We start from the raw sequence: 14,601 nt of genomic DNA, 5'->3' as shown, positions 1-14,601 counted from the left end.
TACGCACACACTCGCGTCGCTGAAGCTCACCGGCGCCATCTTGTGCACCTAGCCCATTATACCTTGATCCTAGGTTCACTAAACGGTCGTCCATAAAATGCGTTGCTGTTGTGTTGTAAGTAATCTTAAAGATTCCCAAATGCATCCACTTTTGGAAGGCAAAAAAAAGTTATTTTGCTTTCGCCTAGATACGCACAGCATTCAACACTAACGGTGTTACTGAAACCACACTTTCTTTCTTTGTGTGAACATTTGGGTGGCATTACGCAAATATTTCCACATGGTGACATAGACATGTGGGGGCGTGTTTGAATGAGCCATTAGGGGTGTGTGGCAGAGTCTTAACTTTGATAAAGAATATCTCTTTGGTTTTGAGACTTTAGTCTTTGCAACTTTACAGATCTTCTTCATGCACAAAGAGCTTGTAACACTCCAAAGAGAAGGGAAAAATTGACATCTCCTCATATGACCCCTTAAAAAAGCAAAGAAAGGACAGCACTGACAGCATTTGGGACTTTAATGGAAATGTGTAGATAGAAATTTAAGAGCATCTCAAAAGAGTCATAAGTTATTTTAACAACTCCTTATTTTGGTTGGAATATAAGTCAGGTCCTGAAAACCAGATCAGAGGATTTATAAATATTGTGAAGGTTTTTAATTTTGATGTAAGATTTTTGAATTAGTGGCAGTGGGAAAAAAATAAGTGCAGTTCTAATGAAAATATTAACAAATATGCACATCATTTAAAGATGTGGGACAGCATTGCTAACATTTTACCCAACAGGCTTTGATCAATACCAGCATCTCTGCGAACTTTGAAATGAAAAAAAAAAAATGTCCTCCTGAAAAGAAGACAGAGGTTGTGGTTCATGAATATATACCTTTGTTAATTTGCACCTCATACTGTTAACTTTTGACCCTGACAGATGCACACAGAAGCTGTCAGCAGGTGAATGGCAATCTCTTTACAGGCCAGTGCAAAGCAGTGCAGCCAGATTTATAGCCTCATTCTTTGGAAAAGAGCCTGAAATAAAAGAACTTGTCTATTAAATATAACATATGACTCTCTTGATAATCTCTTTGTTTATAAATCCTTTGTGTGGATGATTCAGCATCCCGAGAAGAGACTCATTATGAACTGAAGTAGTGCCAAATTTGTGCTAGTTTAACATGATCTATAATGCATTCTCAAAATGCTAGAGCTTCTGAGAATAAAGAAAATTTTATGAATGTTACAAAATAAGCAAACTCATATTAAGAAGCTATATCTTGTAAGAAACCCAGCAAATGTGAAATACTCAAATTTTCTATGGCAGCTACTGTATCCATTTTTTTAATCACTGGTTTTATATATATATACTGTGTAATAGAGCACCATTTAAATGAGCACAATAGCCTACAATAAGTAGTATAAGTATAAAATATAAAAGTTTTCAAAGTTTTTCAGTAGACTGCTAGGGATGATTCTTAAAAATATATTTGAAGTACAAATATAGTAGGCTACAAATAGTACAAAAATATATTTGAATTACAAATCTTCAAATATATATATATATATATATATATATATATATATATATATATATATATATATATATATATATATATATATATTACAAAAATAAACGTTATTCATTTTGTTGGACTATATCTAAAAGTATTTAGTATTGTGCAAGAAAATGTTGTCTGTCTCACAATAAAGAAGATTTATTGTAAGCTGTAACTGTCACTGTAAATGGACTGCAAGGCTTTGTGTGCTGTTTGGTTTTTGTGAAGATCTACATTCTGGCCTGGTGCTGATTGGTAATTGAAAGAAAGCAAGTATCTGTTGTTTTCCTGGTTATGGCTTAAAGGTGCCATATGCAAAAATTGAGGTAAAAATATCCATAACATGACCTACACGCATCAAAAGAATGAGAAGAAATAAGAGCGATGATATCATTAAAAAAATGTCAAGTTATAGTGCTGCATAGATATCAACCTTAATTAGCATTAGCATTACTAGCCCCGGCCTGACAGGTGTCGTAATACCAGTTTCGGCCATGGGAGGCGGTATGCGGTCAACATAACCACCAGCCACTGCTTGTGGGCGTGCCTGAAGTTGATGTCAATCATGTGGAAAGTACAGCCCACTACTTCATTTCAGTTCAGGGAAGAGAGACAAAGGATGTCTCAAGCCCTTGGCAAGAGACCACCACACGCTACAGGGAAACAACCGCGCTCTGAATCACAAATCAAATCCGATAAGAAAAGGAGCCGAACCAGAGTAAACATCGCCACTGCTTTTAATCGCTGGAGACAACTGATGGACCTGAAAGAAATGAGGTTCGACCCCGAACTTGCAACATTTCTTTTGGATTGGTAAGTTAGATGCTGTTAGTATTTCGCTAGAAGTTTGTTTCATATGTTTGTGTATTTGTTTTCGGGAAGTTATAACATAGAAATGTATCGAAGGCTGTTCGATAAACGTGCTAATGTTAGCGATGGCTAACCATAGCTGCGTTTGATAATTAGCTGGCTATAACTTAACGTTACCCATTTTATTATATCTTAACTAACCTGTTCTCTCTAGTCTGTTGGTCTCCGTGTCCTCTTTGCTTCATGGTTTTTCTGTGCGTGAAAAAATTGATGTGTGGCGTGAAAGCGTGTGAAAAGAGTCAATTGCGTGTGTCTCACGGTGAATGCTTAAGAGATGGCACATTAGTTCCCAAGCAGAATAAAGGACAGGTTGATTATTGCTGTTTAGCGTTTGTATTAATCTATGATGTGTCCCTGTTTGCGCACACTGTTTGTGAACGCACAGTTAGGCTTCTGCTATGGCTGTAGTGTTGTTGTGAAAGTAGGGGCGGAGCATAGAGACTATGCCATTTCTCGTTTGTTACTCTAGAGTAGACCAATTCACTTTATTGAGGCATACTGCCCCATCTGGTATGGAATGTGGAGTATGACTTGATTTTTTTGCCAAACATTACAGATGGCACCTTTAAAGATGCTTAACATTTGGGTTAAAGGGGTCATATGATGAGATTTCAACTTTTCCCTTCTCTTGGGAGTGTTACAAGCTCTTGGTGCATAAAGAAGATCTGTAAAGTTGCAAAGACAAAAGTCTCAAATCCAAAGAGATATTCTTTATCAAAGTTAAGACTGCCACACACTCCTAAGAAAGAAAGTGTGGTTTCAGTAACCATAGTTGGTGTTGAAGCAGCCATGTCAGGTAAATGCTGTGCGTATCTAGGCGAAAGCAAAAGCACTTTATTTGGCCTTACAAAAGTAGATGAATTTCTGAATCTTTAAGATTACTTACAACAGATCAGCATGAGTGTGAGGTGTGTGTGTGTGTGTGTGTGTGTGTGTGTGTGAGAGAGAGAGAGAGAGAGTCAGCTGTTTTAACCGTCTGTGGCTTGTGTACTGCAAACACATATGAGCTTCATCACTGTGTCTGTCACGTGACTCTGTTCCACTTTCGTGCTTGAACTGATGGTAAAACTAAGGACATTATTAACTGTCTTTACATGTATTTTGAAAGATGAAGCTCGCGGTGTACGGCCAATCACAGTGCACTGTGTCAGTTGGCCAATCAGAGCAGACTGTTCTTGTCAGAAGGAGGGAATTTGTAGAAAATGAGCGTTTGAAAGAGGCGGGACATAAGGGACCTACAATAATATACAGTATTAGAAAAATTAAGGTTTTTTTTTTTTTTTTTTTTTTTTTTTTTTTTTACATTAAAGCATGTCAACATATTATGTTACACCAAATACATAAATAATGATCTTTCAAAAAGCAACATATGACCCCTTTAGAAATGCTCTTTATTAACTGATAAGCATTGATTGGCTCACTATTAGCCTGACCTCACTGTTTAATCAAGGTCAAGCTTTCAAAGTGATGAACACTGATTTGATGTGTTAGCATATGCTTAAAAAAATTAAGGAAATAGCTTTACTTTCTGCTTCTATGGTAATGCTGTATAAAACTATCACCCCTCTTAATGCGACACTTTTTTGATACAATAACGTTGTTGTTGTTCTACATGTGTCGTTTAAATAAACATCGTATCTGACTTAAAACCTTTATTTTGAAAAACAAAAGCGTGTACTGTTTCCGGTTTTTAGCTTCACTTCCTGCTCGCTTGTTTTCGACTTCGCAGAGTTAGCTAGGTTATCTAATAATATAGTCTACCGATCGTGACAGTTATAATTTTATCGTTGAAGAGATAATAATGTCAGGAGGAACCCGCCTTGAAAACGCCAATCCTCTGATATTTGAGCGATCGGGGGAAAGACTCCTGACTGTCGCCGATGAAGACGAGGATGTGGCTGATCCCATCGATGACAGGGAGATATTCGATATCCTTTCAAACATTTGACATGTCAGCCTTGTTGCTGTAAATTATTTGCGATGATGACAGTTTTACTTACAAACTGTGTTTGCTCAGAAACAGTACCGCACCATCCCAGTTGCTCAAAATTTGTTTTACTGTATTTATATTAACATATACATATACAAAAATATAAAAGGCATTGCTCCGCGGCTGGATGCAAATTATCATAATTATTCGACAACTGTATCTGTGAAAAGACATAGCAATCCGTCGCAGAGAAAACAAAAGGAACAGAAAAAAATATAATGTCCGTGCATCACTTTTAGCTAAACTTTTGTGTCTGTTGAGGTTACCAACACTTCACCACCAGCAGCAGGGTTTCCATGTTCCCTTAAGAAAGTCAGCCAAGGTTTTACTACGAATAAAACAATAAAAAAAATGTTTCTTGTTGCCATGGTAACCACAAATTAACCATGATTTTGTTACTTCAAATAATAGTTTATGAAGTATTACTATAATATCTGGCACAACAATACAATTCTACTTCGGGCATCCATTTGGCCAGCAGCTGCCCTGCTCTAAAACATTATTTATTTTGATGCTTTTGAAACATTTTGAGTCAGACCTTAACATCTTTACATCTGATCAGATCAATCAATGACCCTGAGCACCCTCTGTCCCTCGAAGAGCTCAATGTGGTGGAACAGATGCGCGTCAATGTGAGTCTGAGCTGTCTGTCTGGTGTTCTGTCTGTCTGCCTGGCGTTCAGTCTGTCTGGTGTTCTGTCTGTCTGGCGTTCTGTCTGTCTGCCTGGCGTTCAGTCTGTCTGGTGTTCTGTCTGTCTGGCGTTCTGTCTGTCTGCCTGGCGTTCAGTCTGTCTGGTGTTCTGTCTGTCTGGCGTTCTGTCTGTCTGTCTGGCGTTCAGTCTGTCTGGCGTTCAGTCTGTCTGGTGTTCTGTCTGTCTGGCGTTCTGTCTGTCTGGCGTTCTGTCTGTCTGGCGTTCTGTGTTTCGTTCAGTCTGTCTGGTGTTCTGTCTGTCTGGCGTTCTGTCTGTCTGTCTGGCATTCAGTCTGTCTGTCTGGCATTCAGTCTGTCTGGTGTTCTGTCTGTCTGGTGTTCCGTCTGTCTGGTGTTCTGTCTGACTGTCTGCCTGTCGGTCTGTCTTTCTGTCCGTCTGTCTGTCTGGCATTCTGTCTGTCTGTCGTTCAGTCTGTCTGGCATTCTGTCTGTCTTTCGTTCGGTCGGTCTGTCTGTCTGTCTGGCATTCTGTCTGTCTGTTGTTCAGTCTGTCTGGTGTTCTGTCTGTCTGGCGTTCTGTCTGTCTGTCTGTCGTTCTGTCTGTCTGTCGGTCGTTCTGTCTGTCTCTCTAACATGTTTCTGAGCAGGTGAATGATGAGGAGAGCACTGTGTCTGTGGAGTTCACTCCGACCATCCCACACTGCAGCATGGCCACACTCATTGGCCTGTCCCTCAAAGTCAAGCTTCTGCGCTCACTTCCTGACAGATTTAAGGTCATTTTAGTGAGCATCCAAGCATATTTAAGCTTACATTAGGCTTTGGGATTCCCATCTTAGTCATTTGTTATATTCTTTTTGTTGTTATAGATTGATGTTCACATCACGCCTGGCACACATGCCTCAGAGGATGCAGGTAATGGCCGATATACAATGCAAAGCCAGTTTAAAGGGATACACTTCACCAAAAAATTAAAATGCTGTAATCATTTATTCACCCTCCTTGTATGAGTTTGTTTTCTGTGCTAAACACATTATATATTCTGAAGAATGTGGGTAAACAACAGTTGATGGTCCTTATTGACTTCCACTGTATGGAAAAAAAAAATACTTTGGAGGCCAGTGGAGACCTTTAACAGTAAATTATGACTAAATAAGTTTAGTAAATGATGAAATAGAATGAAAATGGAACAGTTTATTGCACCTTTAGACACAATCTCAAAAAAAAATGTTTGCAAATGTGTTTTATGTTTCGTATCATATATGATACATCAGGCTTTTATGGCCTAGTATAGTCATATAGTGATAGTATTAAGCTCACATACCCGAGGAAGAAAACTATGTCTACTTAATTTAAAGGCCCAGACTGAGGAAAAAATCAATAAAATGCAATTTGGTGCTTATGTTTTTATTTATATGGCCATGATTTGTAGAATACATTTCTAAAAGCTCTTATTATAAATCAATGAGATATTTATAAAATTGACTATTGTGTGCATATGAATATCAGTTATCACTCTATGTAAACTCAGTATATATTTCTTATACGTCTCAATATATATTACTCTTTTTTGGGGGGGGGGGGGGGGGGGGGTTGTGCGTAACATGAACATGAAGCCTCACAGGTGTTTTATTTTCTCCTGTACATACAGTTTAACTTGATTTTTCTAACAAATGATGTGCGGATAATCAAGCAAATCTAACTATCTAATATTTCACGACCTGAAGGTGTATGGTTTTAGAAATACACTAAAAGGCCTTTTACTTACTAATAAAAGTATAAACTATCAATCAGATGACAAAACTGTGTGCAACTGGTTTGCCAGCAACAAGTTTTGATCACATTAGAGGCCTTAGAAATCCATGTGTAAAACATTATACAGTAGGTTTTATATAGTTAAGGTCAAGAACATTTTTCTATTAAACAGCACCCTGTTTTTATTTAAAGATAAAAATTCACTTGTGTTTTTCTCCTGCAGTCAATAAGCAGCTTGCAGACAAAGAGAGAGTAGCAGCAGCTCTGGAGAACTCTCAGCTGCTGGAGGTGGTCAACCAGTGTCTGTCCACCAGATCCATGTGATCCGAGTCGTGTAGTACTTTGATAGACCAGTACTCAACTCCTACATGCAAGCCAGAGTTGAGAGATAATTACAACTTGAAAATGTTTTGCTTATATATATATATATATATGTATGTATATATGTATGTATGTATGTATGTATGTATGTATGTATGTATATCTAGTGCTGTGCTTGACGAACAGCACCAGATCAGGAGCACTGTTTAGTGCTTATAAAGTAAGAGATGCATCCAAATTAAGTTTAAAAATGTGACGGAAAAAAGTAAAAGAGAATTTATGTGGAAACAGTATTTTGTCCTGTTTGAAAGCATGTGGATACAAAAAGAAACGTTATTCTGTATTTATGCCGTATAATTGTGAATATTTATAAAATGACTTTAATTTTAGAAGGTTGTGGACTTCTCAAAGAAAATGAATGTTGGTCAAAATCGAGAAAGTGTACAACAGAAATAATTTGCACTGCTGTGTTTTTTTTTTTTTTTTATCTTGTTTTTGGCAATAAAAAACACTGAAATATATGGGAATTTTTTTTTTTATAAAAAAAAAAAAAAAAAAAAAGTTCAATCACTTAACCATAAGCAAAAAGTATTTTTCTACAGCCAAATGTAGAGCAGGAGAGTGCTTTGAAGTTTCAGCTATTTGTGAATAAGTGTAATTAATAGGTAACAATTTTGAAAAGCTAAAAAATACATAGGCTTAATTTGTATCCTGTGATGTGATTCATGTCTACAGATATGTCAGGTAAATGGCTTTACTGGTTTATGGTTACATCGTAAAACATCATTACTTTTACACTAGACACTTCATAATACAGTTTCTCTTGAATTAGCTATTGTTAACCTTCATCACAGACCTACAGTATAATAAAATATATAATTGCATTTTAAAAACACTGTTCAAATCAAACAAGGGAACAAGACTCACATTTTCTTATGATTTCTTTAGGAAAATGATAGTCTTTAAAAGATGACCTCTTTTATAAAGTTATGTTTAAAACTTGTTTGACTTATAAAGTCTGAAGGGTAATAGGCTCTCTAAGCCACATGCAGAAGGCAGTGATGATACACAGATACTATAATAAGCACAATTATTTGCAGAGTCTGTTTAGATTACACTTGCTTGGCTTTTAAGTCACAAAAGTGCTTTCACTAGCACGCATTAAAAATGCATGATAGATACTATTTCTGGTAATATAACTCTTATTCAATAGTTTTTTTTTTGTTGTTGTTTTTTTTATAAATTACCAGACTAGCTAACGTTGCAAGTCTTTTTAGGTTCAGTCATGGAAATAAAAACCAAACTTCAAATATTCATTTTTGTTATTCATTTATAATTATTTATTTTACATTTTTTTGCTTGTCGTGCATCTGTGCTGAAAGTTGAAAAGACATGTCAGGTTATGGAAGCACAAAAAAAAAATAAAGCATATATTTTCTGAATAAAATGTGTGTGTAATAAAGTTTTGTAGTGAAAAAAAAAAGGTGGGGGAAATGAGTTTGATTTCTATGACTTTTGTGTGGTGCCTACTTTCCAAAATAATTTCAAGTTGTTTCCAAGAATCAGTAGGTACATTACAAATAAAATAAATAAATAAACCCTCATAAAATCAGATCTGATAAAACATAAGGAAATTGTACTATGCAATTCCTGTATTATACAGTTCGCTGTTAAATGACAGTCACAATGTGGAAATATATCTTCTATTATAACTATTGCCTAGGCGCAGGTTAGTTAATACACCTGCTTGGAAAACAATGTACCTGACAGTACAATCATATACCACTAGATGGCAACATTGAACTACCTATAAATGTACTCCACCATTATGATGAAAGGGGATTTTGCTACTGAGGATTATAGGATGATGTTGTTATCATGCAACAAATATAATCAATTATAATCTGTCACTGGATACTAATTCGGATTCTAATCAGAATATATCTTCAAATGGCATTTTGAAGATATATTCTTGAATGCTGAGAATTTAAAAAAAATAATAATAGATAATTCTGTATCATTTATAGAATTACAAATAAATTCAAAGTGATGATTTGCTAGAATTACAAGTTTCAAGAATTACATTGTGACATTTCGGTGACTTTGTGATTTCAGTTCATAACTGTGTGTTATGAAATCATAGAATGTTAATGTTAGCCAACCAATCTGAGCCATTCTTGTTACTGTACAGTATTAAAAGCCACATGATGTTGTCAAAATTGACCTATCCGGCAGCAATGATAAACCAATGATCACGCTATAGAGCACAATTAACCACACACACAAGGAAAAATCACTAGCATAACATATAACTCTAAAATAATGGCATAACATACACTGCCAGTGATGACCCGGTATATGTGCGTGCTTTCACACACAACCCTTGAAGATCCCGTAACGACACGTGACATCAGCGCGTGACGTGTAATGTACGAGTCGACAACGCTAGGCACGTTATACTTTAACTGAAGCAAGCAAACGATCTCTGAGTCAGCGCGGAAAGTGAGGAACTAACTGATCTCTGCTTCATTACAGTTTGCACATATGTTTTCGTCGCGAATGTTGATCTTCCTTCAAAACAGCCGGTAAAAGAGTCGCGCGATAACGCGCGTCATCACCTCGATACGGAATTAGATCTGGCTTTTGTTCACACAGCGCTCGTTCCGGATCGATTACCGCAATGTTACTAGGTCCCCGACCCGGGTTCGATTCGGTAATCAATTCCGGGACGTGGTTGCTTTCACACAGAAGGCGACCAGGCAATGTTACGGGAATATTGCGGGTCCGACGTGCAGTGTGAAAGGGGCTATATAATCAAACACCCAAGTGTACAGAATAATATTTATTAAAGTCTAAACAAATGTTTAAAGACAACACATGGTCTTACAGAATATGATACAAAGTTCATACTTTTTACTTCTAAATACATTGACAGTGAAAATATACGTAATGTCCATTGGAATCTATTTGACCTTATATGGTTAAGTGTCTTGTAATACAGTGCACCAATTCACAGCATTTTCACATTGTCTGCCTTTAATTCGCGAAATTTCACAAGGTACAGTAAGATGAGCTCAGTTTGAGAGACCAGCTTAAACCACTTAAAACTAACAAGATGACAAATAGTAATAATAAATAAATAAAAATATTTATACCCTGATCTATATTCATTTGTTTTTGTTCCCCCGTGAATCATTTGTCATGTTCGGACTATACGCCTTTGCTTTACCTCCATGTAATGAAGAACGCTGTAGTGAAAGCGGAACATGATTCAGCCCTCGGTCCGTGCAGGGGAGGGAAGACCCTCGCAGAACTCTGAATCATACGCACTGGATCCCGCTCCTCCCTCAAAATGATGTTACTACTATAACGACGCGTGATTCTCGATCCGAGGCAAGCCCTCCCTCGGGCTGACGTCAGTCACTCGCATAAATAACGGATCTGTCTCATCACCGGTCATAAGCGAAACCCTCGGCGGGAGAATAACGGCGTTAAACGGACTGACTGGACTTTTGACATTAAACGGGAGACGCGGTAGACGCGATCACATGTAAGTATCATGTGGACGTTTTCTTATATCCTCAACTCATCGTGGTATAGACCCTTTAATTTTATAGGTATAAGTTTATACTACTAAAAAGTCATTATACAGTACAGGTGTTATAATAATACAGTTTGACACAGACAGGTTTGGAGTCATGACTTTGAACAAAGGAGACAAGTTGAGGAACATGGACAAGAGGAGAGGAAGCATGCCTTTTCCCCTCCACCTGCAGAACTTGCACCGGAGGAGCATGCCCGTGGACGACCGAGAGCTGCGCTCGATGCCCGAGGCTCAGCCCAGCCTCCTGCGCTTCTGTCCGGCAGACGAGCACAGGAACAGCTGCGTGTCCGACTCCTCCGACTCCGTCATCTCGTCCGGCAGCGACTCTGACGGACAGGTCTACAAGGTGGTGCTCCTGGGCGAGCACGGCGTCGGGAAGTCGAGTTTGGCCAGAATCTTTGGAGGAGTTGAAGACAACGACTGCGAGGAAACAGGTAAATGTCTTGGTTTATTCTGAAGTGCTTGAATTAAGATTTTCCCTCCAAGCTAATCATTTCTGGAAAGTCCAAGTGTTGTGGTGCTTTTTTATATTTAAAAGCTTGTGTAACAATACAGATGTTTAATTATGTAATTTGCACCTTCATTTCAGGAAACACATATGACAGATCCCTCGTGGTTGATGACGAGGAGACGTCAATCCTTCTCTATGACGTCTGGGAACAAGTAAGCAATGGGCATTAGGAGTAATATTTATTTTTAAGAATTTAACCAAATTAAAATAAAATAAAATGTTTATAATAAATAATTTATCCTGATTAAAACATATATGACACAATGTTTAATATATATATATATATATATATATTTTTTTTTTTTTTTTTTTTTTTTGTAATTAATTAATTAATTAAACAATCAAAGTGTAATGTCATTGTCACTAATCGTGATCACCAATAGCTTTGATATTCGTAACCATTCTTTTCTCTCTCTTTCTTGACAGGATAACAGCCAGTGGCTGAAGGATCAGTGCATGCGTATGGGAGACGCCTACATCATTGTGTACTCAGTGACAGACAAGTCCAGCTTTGAGAAAGCTTCAGAGCTACGAATCCAGCTGCGCAGAGCTCGGCAGTCGGAAAACATCCCCATCATCCTGGTGGGAAACAAGAGTGACTTGGTGCGGTCCCGAGAAGTTTCTGTAGATGGTAAGATTTCACCAGACTTCTCTATTTTTTAAACCTGGGAGATGAAACAGACTTTGCAGTCTCTGGTTGGAGTCAGGTTGGAGATGTTTTGGATAAAGTAGTACTTCTTGGTCTCCTGAGCTCTGAGTAACAGCCAAGAGGCATAGTAAAGATGACACGTAGCCTCCATTCCTCGGTAATGGAGTTAATGCTCACTTGCATGTGTGTTTCTTTCCCCCGTCTCTCTAGAGGGCAGTGCCTGTGCCGTTGTGTTTGACTGCAAGTTCATTGAGACCTCAGCCTCCCTACATCACAATGTGCGCGACCTCTTTGAGGGCATCGTCCGGCAAATTCGCCTGCGCAAGGACAGCAAGGAAGAAAACGCCCGCCGCATGGCCAACTGCAAGCGCCGCGAGAGCATTAGCAAAAAGGCCAAACGTTTCCTGGGGCGCATTGTGGCCCGGAAGAACAAGAAGATGGCCTTCAGACAGAAGTCCAAATCCTGTCACGACCTCTCAGTGCTTTGAAAAACTGGACTAATGTGCCCTCTGATACCCACGACCAGAAGCTGTGTGTTTTTCATGCTAATATGAGGACTATTTAGCTGTACAGAAAAATATGAACTTGTTTTGTATACTGAAAAGAGATTATATATGAAACAAAGCTGACAAAATCAAATCATGTTGACCGGCATGAGGCTTTTTATTGTTATGTTACTTTTTCTGTGTTTTGCTGCCTTAATATGTATAGATGTCAGATTCTGTGCATGTAAATAGGAGGTAAATCCACAAATCACAATGTTCCCTTTGGAGAGCTGTGGGTATGTTTGCACAAAGGCTAAAGAATTAGGTTCTTTTCCTTATGTGGACTAGAGCTGTATCAGAAGTCTAAAGGATGAGCACAAATCATTTTTCTTGTTGAAATATCATATGGAATCAAATGTTACTTGAAACTGAGTGCGCAGGTTCGTAACTCAGCCAAGACGCCGAACTAGAAGGTTTGGTTTTTTGGGGTGGGGTGGGGCAAGAGGCAATATAGGGTGTTTGGATATAAGAGCTCTGATTATTCTGCCATCTATGCTCCATGTGCAAATGAATGACATAGAAGCAATAAATTATGTGTTGTGAGTTGTTTTAAAAAAAAAAATGTTTGATTTGCACTTAATGCCATTTAATATTATTGAGTTGTTAATTTTGTTACATGTTTACAACTGGTTTCATAATAAAATAAAATACAATGCACATTCGCATGGTGTTCTATACACATTCAGACTTGAGGCTATTATACCATGTAATTTATTCCTCCATCCATATGCAAGCGAGGGACTTGCTAGTCAGTTGTGTAATTGGAGGAAACAAGGTAGTTAAAACTTTTCTCAGCCAATTTAAGAAAGCTAATCATTAATCAGTTACAAAGCAGATGCAATGCTCTTCTAACACTTAAAGCCATTCTCAGTTTCGCTCACAAGAAGTGTGGACTGGAGGTAAGAGCTGCTTTTATTAAATAGCATGATCAAAAATCAAAGAAGTGTGTAAGATTTTTTTACAGTGTACTGTGAAGTTAATTTGCAGAGCTGTGTTGTCTTTTTAAATGGTTTGCGTTTTTAGCTTTATCCAGCTTAAAACAGCCGCATCAGACTGCAGTACAATGTCTTTATGGGGTTCTTTAAAAGTTTGACTAGAGACTATTTATTTGTGCGAGGCATGTCCTATTCATTTATATTTCTTTGTTTATAGATGAGATTATAGAGTAGCCTATACCTTGTTTTGATTGTGTGTTTTCATTCATATAACAGCTATGCGTAGAATTTATTCTCATACTGTACCTCACGGATAATCTTGTTTTATGAACATGTTTTGTGTGTATATATATATATATATATATATATATATATATATATATATATATATATATATATATATATATATATATATATACATATATAACTTTACCCTAAATCCTGTAGCCTAACAGTCACCTGACACCTAACGTGAAGTTACATTAATGAGGTGCATGGGCAGTTTGGCAATTGCCAGAAGGGCCAGACCATTTTGTGTAGTGAAAAGTGTAAATAGCTATAGACAAAATTTTTGTGAAAATAGCAGTGTTTTTTAACGGTTTGCATAAATTCTATTTACATTATGTTAAAATAGAATTTTTTTTTGCAAATCGTGGCAATTGAGTAGAGGGTGTGGTTTTATTTTAGCACTCTTCTCATTTCTCACTCATAGCAACATGGTTGGAGGGGTGTGTATAAGGATATTCTGCCCAAGCCGTCAAACTGACTTCATCAGACGTCATCATTAACTTACATGGTTTAATTGTTCACATCGAGACTAGCTATGTGCCCAAGTAAGGAAAATAGAGTCAATTTTGATTTCAAGATGACTTTAAACGTTTGGCCCAGTCAGCAACGGTAAGCCTTGTCCTGAGATAGGCAGACCGATCCGATCAGAGGTTACCCAAATTGGAAATTTATAAAAAAGTCAAGCAGAAAATCAGAGAAAGTGCAACACTAAGCGAATTGTCATTAAAACTAGATAATGGACCACAAAAATTAAAGGCAGTGTAGAAAAACTTGGAGAAAGCAAAAAAATAAAAAGGCTCTTAAATCCAATGCTGCAACATGCGTAAAATAAACTGTTAAAATTTGGCTACTGCAATGGAGGACAGCTATAAGTTTAGCGTAGAACCTTGTATATTTTAAAATATGATTGCTTCATGATAACTGGTTACAAGTGTTA

General features: G+C 37.4%; 3 protein-coding genes across 4 annotated transcripts in view; all 3 read left to right on the top strand.

Annotated features, from left to right (window-relative positions):
- Positions 1-4,085: 4,085 nt before the first annotated feature.
- LOC113106202 (mitotic spindle-associated MMXD complex subunit MIP18-like) lies at positions 4,086-7,653 on the top strand. The gene is made up of 5 exons (XM_026267880.1): positions 4,086-4,346; positions 4,961-5,040; positions 5,707-5,832; positions 5,926-5,971; positions 7,035-7,653. Exons 1-5 carry the CDS (start codon positions 4,220-4,222, stop codon positions 7,133-7,135), a joined length of 480 nt encoding a protein of 159 aa, XP_026123665.1. The 5' UTR covers positions 4,086-4,219; the 3' UTR covers positions 7,136-7,653.
- Positions 7,654-10,564: 2,911 nt separating this feature from the next.
- LOC113106200 (GTP-binding protein RAD) lies at positions 10,565-13,097 on the top strand. 2 transcript variants are annotated; one of them, XM_026267879.1, is made up of 5 exons: positions 10,565-10,682; positions 10,817-11,170; positions 11,326-11,399; positions 11,674-11,878; positions 12,107-13,097. In XM_026267879.1, the coding sequence occupies exons 2-5, from the start codon at positions 10,831-10,833 to the stop codon at positions 12,382-12,384; spliced, it is 897 nt and encodes a 298-aa protein (XP_026123664.1). In that variant the 5' UTR covers positions 10,565-10,682; positions 10,817-10,830; the 3' UTR covers positions 12,385-13,097. The 2 variants fall into 2 exon arrangements, with proteins under 2 accessions (XP_026123664.1, XP_026123663.1); XM_026267878.1 differs by having other exon boundaries at positions 10,584-10,682; positions 10,821-11,170.
- Positions 13,098-13,188: 91 nt separating this feature from the next.
- The window catches only part of LOC113106199 (cadherin-17-like), a 34,460-nt gene continuing 33,047 nt past the window's right edge, over positions 13,189-14,601 (top strand). The window contains exon 1 of the mRNA XM_026267877.1: positions 13,189-13,340. The gene's annotated coding sequence lies outside the window, so the exon portion shown is untranslated. The remainder of the gene's footprint in view (positions 13,341-14,601) is intronic.

The sequence above is a fragment of the Carassius auratus genome, chromosome 7 (genome assembly GCF_003368295.1).
Source record: "Carassius auratus strain Wakin chromosome 7, ASM336829v1, whole genome shotgun sequence".
NCBI classification, from domain to species: domain Eukaryota; kingdom Metazoa; phylum Chordata; class Actinopteri; order Cypriniformes; family Cyprinidae; genus Carassius; species Carassius auratus.
The sequence above is the reverse complement of the archived record's forward strand: the minus strand, read 5'-3'. Positions and strand labels throughout refer to the sequence as shown.